The sequence below is a fragment of the Hippocampus comes genome, unplaced genomic scaffold, assembly GCF_001891065.2.
Source record: "Hippocampus comes isolate QL1 unplaced genomic scaffold, H_comes_QL1_v1.1 scaffold307, whole genome shotgun sequence".
NCBI lineage: Eukaryota > Metazoa > Chordata > Actinopteri > Syngnathiformes > Syngnathidae > Hippocampus > Hippocampus comes.
The window spans coordinates 239,646-248,568 of NW_017805337.1; the positions used below are offsets into that span (position 1 = coordinate 239,646).

At 47.7% G+C, this 8,923-nt stretch overlaps 2 protein-coding genes across 3 annotated transcripts in view; both read left to right on the forward strand.

Moving 5' to 3' along the window:
• The first annotated feature begins 284 nt into the window (after nucleotides 1-284).
• On the forward strand, nucleotides 285-2,081 carry rpl36 (ribosomal protein L36). The gene is made up of 4 exons (XM_019871789.1): nucleotides 285-409; nucleotides 1,484-1,578; nucleotides 1,683-1,817; nucleotides 1,966-2,081. The coding sequence occupies exons 2-4, from the start codon at nucleotides 1,486-1,488 to the stop codon at nucleotides 2,053-2,055; spliced, it is 318 nt and encodes a 105-aa protein (XP_019727348.1). The 5' UTR covers nucleotides 285-409; nucleotides 1,484-1,485; the 3' UTR covers nucleotides 2,056-2,081.
• Nucleotides 2,082-3,425: 1,344 nt separating this feature from the next.
• cherp (calcium homeostasis endoplasmic reticulum protein) overlaps nucleotides 3,426-8,923 on the forward strand; it is a 9,627-nt gene continuing 4,129 nt past the window's right edge. The window contains exons 1-8 of one of the 2 annotated variants that reach the window (XM_019871786.1): nucleotides 3,426-3,618; nucleotides 4,595-4,768; nucleotides 4,902-4,940; nucleotides 6,311-6,498; nucleotides 7,464-7,601; nucleotides 7,675-7,826; nucleotides 8,187-8,298; nucleotides 8,420-8,509. In XM_019871786.1, coding sequence (XP_019727345.1) covers nucleotides 3,594-3,618; nucleotides 4,595-4,768; nucleotides 4,902-4,940; nucleotides 6,311-6,498; nucleotides 7,464-7,601; nucleotides 7,675-7,826; nucleotides 8,187-8,298; nucleotides 8,420-8,509 — 918 coding nt within the window. In that variant the 5' untranslated portion in view covers nucleotides 3,426-3,593. The remainder of the gene's footprint in view (nucleotides 3,619-4,594; nucleotides 4,769-4,901; nucleotides 4,941-6,310; nucleotides 6,499-7,463; nucleotides 7,602-7,674; nucleotides 7,827-8,186; nucleotides 8,299-8,419; nucleotides 8,510-8,923) is intronic. The other variant, XM_019871787.1, reaches the window with a different exon arrangement.

Sequence of the window (8,923 nt, forward strand, 5' to 3'; positions counted from 1 at the left end):
CTAAGAGGAGGACCGGAACCCAAAATCAAACCCATGACATCTGCGGACATGCTGACCAGTCAACTACCTTACCGCCGACATATAATTATTATACTATTGTACAGCTAAATGTGATTAAAAATACATATACATGATAATACAAAATATGGAATATTTTTATGAATTTCACTCATATTTGGATTTCTTGTATATCACTGGTCTGGATTCCAGATAATACTAGTACGTACGTACTTGGTACTTGAGTCGTCGTGTAACCGTACTTCTCGAAAAGATAACTAAACATGGCTTCATCCTCCAGTCTGACGGTGGCGCTGTCCCGCGGACGTCATTGTCTTCCGGGTGAACCCTTCACTTGGCCGCCTGGTGCAGCCATCAGTCCTTCCGGCTTTGCCGCCATTACAGACAGCAGGTACGAATTCACCGGGATTTTCTCCAAACCAAACCCGTTTAGAATCTCAGCCATCCATCGTTTCATCTTCGAGCAATTGAACTGACAACAACCCTCTGGCTCAGCTCACCCCTTGCGTTGCTTATTGTGGGGAATCCGACCGAGGATATTCAAGTTGAGAGTGTCTCAACAGCCAGTATCGACTTCTGGAATGGTTTCGCTATTCCTTAGACAACACGCACGAGCTAGTACACGAAATAAGATGTTGTTTTCAACATTAACCTGGTGTATTTTACGCCAGCGAGGAGGTTTCGTCTCACTTCTTTGAACAAGCACGTTAGCGTTCAAGGTAAACCGAGCGTCTGTCTTTCAAGCGCGGAGCAGTGGTCGATTGACCATCCGAAGAATTGAATGGAGCGGTTAACTGCAATGAAACGTCACCGCTACTTTGCAAGCATAATAGAATGAACGTAATGTGGCAATGCTGTGGGCTATGCGCAGCACGTTATTTTTTTGACCTGTAATACGATTCGTAGAGTTTAAAACAAAATCGCCGTGTTTGAAAACCGCCGTCAATCGTAAACAAATTCCAATTCGCGTTGCACTGAGCTTCTGTTCCTTATCTTCACGGATACGCAGCGGTGGTGTTGAGCGGGATACAGTTAGAGTGAGAAGCGGTCGGGATGGGAATCGGTTCGTCCAAAGCTGAGACGCTGTGCTCCTAGGTTGAAAAAATTCACAGAATGCATGGCGGGGATATTTTTTTCGGAGTGGCTGAGTTCCAAGTACTGGGTTGTGTTTTAGGGATTTTTTAATATATAGTGGCCATACATGGTACCCCAAAGATTACCGTGTATTTACTCGGGAGTGTGTTATTAGTGTTCAACTTAAAAAACAAGATTGACTGAGGTTGCACATAAATGGTGTACTCCTGCTACAGCAGCGCATCATGAATTTGCACGGAAGTGAACCTAAGTGTTGACTCATCAGTCAAAGGGCAAATTGTTTTGGAATACTATTCAGGTGCCCTCCATCTGGTCGCATTATGACAACGTAGCGGATCGACATTCGCTGATGCGTTCTTGTCCTTTGCAGACATGGCTATTCGCTACCCGATGGCCGTCGGCCTCAATAAAGGCCACCGAGTCACCAAAAACGTCACCGCCCCCAAACACAGCCGCCGACGCGGGGTAAGTTTCTCTCGATCCAAGATCGGACGTTGCGCCACTGCCACCGGTTCCAAATAACGCTCAGCTCACACGTGACGCCTGCTTTTCCCTTTGCATTTTTCCAGCGTCTGACCAAGCACAGCAAGTTTGTCCGAGACATGATCCGCGAGGTGTGCGGCTTTGCTCCGTACGAGAGGCGAGCCATGGAGTTGCTCAAAGTGTCCAAGGACAAGCGGGCGCTCAAGTTCATCAAGAAAAGGGTGAGCCAGTCCTGCTCCCGCCTTTGACTGAAAATTTTTCCAACTCAAAGCACCAACAAGTGGCTGACCTCCAATTGCCCCATTTATCATCATTAATCAAAATTGAGTTGTGTGCTGTTATTTTAAGACTTGTTGAACTCTTGTGCAGATTGGCACCCACATCCGGGCCAAGAGAAAGCGTGAGGAGCTGAGCAACGTGCTGGCCGCCATGAGGAAGGCCGCTGCCAAGAAGGACTAATTTGTCTGAATAAATGTTTGACTATACCCACTGCCTCTTGTTTTTCGGGATGAGGGGTCGAGTTTGGTTGATTTGTGCCCCTAGGCGATGTTCAAAGAAGGCCAGATACATGGCAAGTTGTCAACGCTCTCTGTGATAGTGCTCTGTCACGGAGTAAGTTGACAACATTCTGAGAAAATTGCAACGGGCCTTCGGTGAGCAACTTATAGTACTGGCTGGCAGGTTACTCATGTCTTTTGTTGGGCTGCTCTGTACTCTAGATCAGTGATCCCCAACCACCGTTCTGCAAGTGGTCATAGTTCACATTTATAGTCCATATGACAGTAAATAGCCCCTCCTAAGTGTGAGTGAGGATGGTTGTTCGTCTGTGTGTGACCCGCGATTGGCTGGCAACCGGTTCAGGGTGTACCCCGCGTAATGGCCGGAGACAGCTGGGATAGGCTCCAGCACGCCATGGGACCTGTGTGAGGATAACGCGGATCGGGGGAAAAAAGAGAAAAGAAACTCCTACCCTGTTGCCGTGTTCATTAGCATGTTCGTCTAACCTGGCAGCTGGACCTCGAAGAAGGGATTGTCGACATTTGGGATGTTTAGTTATTGTTGCTGTCTTTGGTGTGCGTGTGTGTCCAGCGACGACATGTGAGCCCTGCATTTGATTTGCCGCAGGCCAACGAGCCAGTCACCTACAAAGTGGCTTCACGTGATGATGATTAGTGAGTGTGGTCGGTGGTTTTGGTCGGCGTCGAGCCCTCCACGTTAATGTTGGAGCGTCTGCGGTGGACTGGGCGAGCCTGTCCGCCGCAGGTGTGTTATCACCCACCCGCCCTCGAGCGACGCGTCACAAACGACAATCGCACACTTCACCTCTCACGTTTTTTTCGCCCTGTTGCCATTTTTACGTCCATTTTTATCATCACTAAGTCCTTAACTTTAACACCCTGTGTGGAATGCATATTTCGTGAATAATTCGATCGAAAACTGCGCGGATGTCATTGTGAATTTTACTGGGAGAACAAGATGTGCAAAATGGGGACAGTCTAAAACGCCGAATGTGCGTGTGAAAAGACGAACGTGGCTTAATGTTCGAAAACCACCACTCTTGAAATATTACTTTTGTATATTTTAAAAAGAAGTAAAGTGTAGGAAAAGCCATAAAAGTGAAAGCACATAAAACCTCCTCTTGATGCGCCCTTTATAATTTATTGCTATAGTGTAAGGTCCTCTCCTTGTCTCATTGTTATTACCCATTGCTATTGCATTTGTACGTCCTGGATTCCAAAAAACAAAACAAAACAGTGAGTGAGAGAATGCGAGCTTTTGCTCGCAATTCCACCGCCGACCACTGTCAGGGCCAGGGGCGCTGTAGGCATATTTGACTGCTCTCCTGTCCTCCGCTTCCGTTCCACGGCAGTGAGCTACAATGCGGGTGTTTTTCAAACGTTTTTACCCGGACCCTAAATGAGTTAGCAGGGCCGTTTTGTCGACATCTTGGACTCTACTGCACAATTTCATCAAAACTATCATAAGCGGCCGTGATTATGGAGACCCCCACGCCCCCGGAAGGTGAGGAATTGCGCCGCGGCTACGTTTTGCGTGCGCCATTGAGTTGGTGGCTAGCACGGATGCTAACCGCGCTAGCCTACCCCGGGTGCTGTTTAGCTTTTCGACTGACGCGATTCAAACCCGTAACTCGTCCTAAATCGGACTCGTCAAACTCATACGAGTATAGGGGCCGCATTCACCAGTTTGATCTCAATGGAATATAGTTGTCGTCGAATAATTTGAAAAGAAAGGGCAGTTCCAAATTCGCATTTTGTGTTTTTGCGTAAATAATTCCAAGTTCCTATTTGGAACATACTTGCACAAATTGTTTATCCTGCTGCAAATCTTGTTCCAAATCATATGAGCAATTTGAATTTTCGTCACAAAAACGGTTTCAATTCAAACAATATTTTGAACCTGCTGCATGAACCGTTGATGCAGCAAGTTGGAACTCGCTTTAATTCAACACATTTCCTCAATCCTCTGTTAATGATGACCCCTTCATCTGACGCATCACGCCATCCAAATTAATGTGGAAAGTTTTCAGAATGAGGCCGCAACTGGCCCCCTGCCTTATAAACGTCCACATAAAAATACACACAACTTGTTGCAGTGCATGAAAACAACAAAAGGGTTCCACCAAACCAACTTTTTTTTTTAACTGAAGCCGATGATGAACATTTAGCTGTATTCAGTGTCTTCAAATGTTTGCATAGCAGACATTCATTTCAACACAAGTGTGCTAGTTGCGGTGCAAAGGTTTGACTTTGCAAATGTGGGTAGCTGATTTTCTTTCAGTTTGCATAGCACCCTTGGTTATTTTAGCAATTGTCCCCACTTTAGTCTTATAATTTACCCTTTTCCAAGTCTCACATTGAACATTTGTCCCCTTTTAACGAATTCTCGGCATTTTCTTCATCATTGACACGCAAATTCCTCCACTGATGGCATTTTCCAAGTCCTAGAGAATAAGCCTCCATATTTACTTTCGTCACAGATCAGGAGCTACGGAACGTGATTGACAAGCTGGCCCAGTTCGTGGCCCGCAATGGTCCCGAGTTCGAGAAGATGACCATGGACAAGCAGAAGGACAACCCCAAATTCTCCTTCCTGTTCGGCGGCGACTACTTCAGCTACTACAAGTGCAAGTTGGCTCTGGCGCAGCAGCAACGTATGTACTTCCGCAACGGCCGTCCAAATATGGGCATTTTGCTCACGTGCGACGCCCTGAAACCTCGACCGTCTTGCGCGCCATTTTTGTTGGCGTGCAGGTTTGCATTAAAATGTGCTTCTTCTCCACTTAGATCCCTTTTCCCGTGATGGGGAGGAGTATAAATCTGAAGGTATTTATTTGGATGCAAAGCTGCCAGATCCATTCAGAGTTTCAGCTTTTTGCTTGTGCTTGGCGACTCTTTAGTTTGTTTTTAGTTGCTTCTTTTGTCCTCATGGCATGACATTGTATTTTGTGTTTTGCCATGCCGTCTGGTTCAAAGGGGATGCAGAGGGAGCTCTGTTGATTGCTGCCGGTACGATGCAGATCCGTCCGAGAGAGGTGCGCAGATGTGCTGTAGGCGTCCGGTCAAACCGCTGTTAAAGTTTTAACCCCTCCCACATGCTTTCAATACTATTTGAAGTTTAAAAAGTATTTCTTTGTGCCTGCTGGCACGCCTCTCCAAACAAGAGGGGATGCCTGCTTGATTTGAAGATGTTTGTTGGTCCCACTTTACCATAAAAACCAAACGGAGAGGAATTAAAGATAAGATAAGATAAGATAAGAAAACATGGTATATTCCCCCAAACCACATCATTTCATATAACCCGAGTCTGCCGGCTTAATGCGAACATATAATGGAAAACGCAGTCGGCGGCCTCATGGAGTTAGCATTTGCATTGCACCATACAACCGTGACGTAAACATGACTGGACAACACGGACAAACGGAGCCGACAAGAAATCCATTTTTCATCATCGCCGATATAATGTGAAGTGCCCCAGGTGGGCTAACTGAAACGACGGACATTACAGCAATGATAAACTGCAGAGGAGTAAGACACACACAAATGGCGCGTGTGACTGTCCGCACAGGCACATTCTCTATGCACGGAGGGAACAAGAAATTTCACTCTGCTGCTTTGTCTTGAATCATAATCTGAAGTTTCCACGACGCTTTGGCGTAACGCTTGTGATGGCGACCCGAGCGCGATGCCCTGTCGCCTGGCGTCAGTGTTAAGCACCTGCACAAAGGTGTCCATGCAGCAGCTTGGTCGCGTCGGCATGGCTGGCCAACGTTAGATTTGATCGCACAGCGCGTCTTGAGAAGTCAATTCCCCGATTTATGATTTTCCCAAGATACGAGCCGCCATCGGTGAAGATTGTTTGCTTTGGCTTGAGATACGAGCGCAGAATTCTACCTTGTGTATTTGAAACGACAAAAGTGCCCGCAGAAGAAGGGTATTATTCCCCCTAAGTTTTCCAGACTTTGAAAAAGCCCCGAAAGACCTCTTTTTTTTTTTGCCCCTGCCATAACATGGAAGTTTCAAAATATCGCTATATGAAAGGCTTTCCAAATATCCTCTTGAATTTGATGAGGGCAGAGTCGGATGATGAAATGTCTTGACCGCCTCTGCAGGCATTTCATCCACGAGGTGGTCTCCTCGTTGCCATTTTGGGTGAACGCGCGTGCTGACGCCGCGTGCACTTCCCGTGTGTGCAGAGCTCTACAACCCGGGCGCTTTGGACGTGCCGGACATCCCGCCGCCGCCCATGGCCATGTTGGCGCCGCCGTCCTCTGCCGCCGCCGCCGCTGCCGCCGCCGCGACCACACCCGCCATGGATGACCTCATCCAGCAGAGTCTGTGGAACCTGCAGCAGCAGGAGCAACACCTGCACACGCTCAGACAGGTGCGCACCTCCAGTAAAGCCTGTTGAAATGCTCTCAATGCCTCCAATCTACCTCCATGCACATGTACCTCCAATCTCAGATTTACAGTCTTTGTAGTAAAACAATTAGAAATTGTACAAATTAAGATAAGCGGCTCAGAATGTGGATTGATGTGTTGCTTGGCTTAAAAAAAAAAAAATGAACCACTCATTCTGCACAAGACGATGGTTGCGTTATGCATGGGCGCATGACGTGACGACACGATGTGTGGACTCCCGGCAATACGAACTATGCCTGGATGGCGTTTTGAGGCTCCCGTACAACATTTCACATTTGACTTTTTATGAATCCGCAAAAAGATGCTGGCAGTCCAGGAAGACGCGTGTGGCAACAGAAATAGGATAGGGCCTCGCCGTACGTTTTTACAACAAGCTCTGCTATTTCATCCGCCGGTAATCTGAAATGATAAATGTGGTCAAGTCATGTTTGAAAACGCAATCTGTGTGTAGCGTCCGTATCGACTTGAGAGTGGGACGCAGAAGTGGATTTCTGGTCTAGGCAGCAGCGGGTGCGCGTGTGCCTCCTGGGTGTGGCCCTCTGCAAGATGATTGTCATCAAACATAAGTTGATGATGATTGAGTGTCTGGTTTGGTCCCTAGCATCTGTCGGAAAATTGGTAAAAAATGTTCCAAAATGAAATCCGATGTCTGTCAATGTTTTACTTTGATTCAACGCACCAATAGTCGGTCTGCTTCAGTGAAGGTCTACAGAAGTGCCCAAATATTTACTGTCGCGAGGCTGAAATGTCGAAGATTTGGACAAATTCTAATTAAAAAAAGGTCTCCAAACGATGACTCGATTATCAAAATAATTATCAATTCTTTTCATCCTCCATTAGTTGTTGCTAACTGATTGCTGCACACCCGAGTGTAGATGTGGCATATTTACACGACATCTAACATCTCTCCTTCATGTGTGCGCGAAGGAACAAATGAGCGCTGCCATCACGGCGGCGGCCGAGCAGCAAATCCAGAAGTTGATCACCGAAACTCAGCTGGACATCGGCGAGATGGACAGCCTGCTGCAGCCCATCATCGACACGTGCACGAAAGATGCCATTTCAGTAAGCGGTCGGGAGCCACGTGCTACCTAGCCCCAATGATTAACTGCGCTAAATGTTGTTGTTGTTGTGTCAGGCCGGTAAGAACTGGATGTTCAACAACGCCAAGACGCCGCAGCACTGCGAGCTGATGACGTCGCACCTTCGTAACCGCATCGCTGCCGAGGGAGCGCATTTTGAGCTCCGCCTACATCTCATCTACCTGACCAATGACGTGCTACATCACTGGTAGGCAACGTGCAAATGATGCAATCTTTGTTGTCACGTGATGTGTCGCAGTGTAAGGTAGCGCGGGCACGCAAGTGCAGAATGCTATCGACAGCACGCGAATGTCTACATGGAGGTATCAGCACACTCCCGATAGTAAAATAAACCAGGTTGGAGGGGGGGGTGCTAAGTCCTTAGCAGGCCAACTCACTGCAATGATACAAATGACACAAGTGACTCGCTGTGACGCCCGCCGTGATGGGGCAAAGCTGCGAGCCACTTCTTCTCTTTAGGCCAGACGTTGTATGTCATCTCTGCGATATCTAGCGGCACATAGCAGAGCTCTAGCACGCGGTGACGTGTGGCGCCTTGCCTTTGCAGTCAGCGCAAGCAGCAGAAGGATTTGTTGGCAGCTCTGCAGAAGGTTGTGGTTCCCATCTACTGCACCAGCTTTTTGGCCGTGGAAGAGGAGAAGCAGCAGAAGATCACCCGGGTGAGGGCCTTTCTTTTTCTTTTTCATTTTCTTCTCAGTCCGCACCGATGGCGACTTCATGTCAAACTCGCCCACGTGAGTAGCTTGACCTAGTGGCTGAGCTGGTCCTTCCCGTCCTCAGCTGTTGCAGCTTTGGGAGAAAAACGGCTACTTTGATGAGGAGACGATTCAGCAACTCCAGAATCCAGCGCTCGGTCTGGGCCAGTACCAGGTGATAACTACAAAACTTGACCTTAATATGAAACTGCAGATTTGTTTTCACAAAAATCCAACGTTCGTCCCCTGTTTCTGGGGTTAAACCCACCGCACCCCCCCCCCCTCCTTTTTTAAAAAAAATTGGACCCGTTCTATCAAAAAAGCTTTAAAATATTTTTTGGTCACTTTCTGCGGCTTTAGTGAACGCATACACGCCTTTCCAGTCGGCGTTACTGGAATGTAGAATGCATGGGTGGTGACCTCATGTGGACAGAAATAATACTTGCCCCCTCGTGTGCATATATATGTTTGATACAGCGTAACGCGTGAAGCTTGTAAATGCAGGTCAATAAGACAATCACTCCTTGGCCGCCACGTGGTGGATTTGGTCTCTGGCGTAAGCCCCCCCCCCCCCCCCCCCCCCCCCCCC

Bases quoted from the DNA above. Each gene is read 5' to 3' on its own strand.
- rpl36 (XM_019871789.1), top strand. From the start codon at position 1,486: ATGGCTATTCGCTACCCGATGGCCGTCGGCCTCAATAAAGGCCACCGA. The intron at 1,579-1,682 runs GTAAGTTTCTCT...GCATTTTTCCAG, and splicing joins AACACAGCCGCCGACGCGGG to CGTCTGACCAAGCACAGCAA. The intron at 1,818-1,965 runs GTGAGCCAGTCC...ACTCTTGTGCAG, and splicing joins TCAAGTTCATCAAGAAAAGG to ATTGGCACCCACATCCGGGC.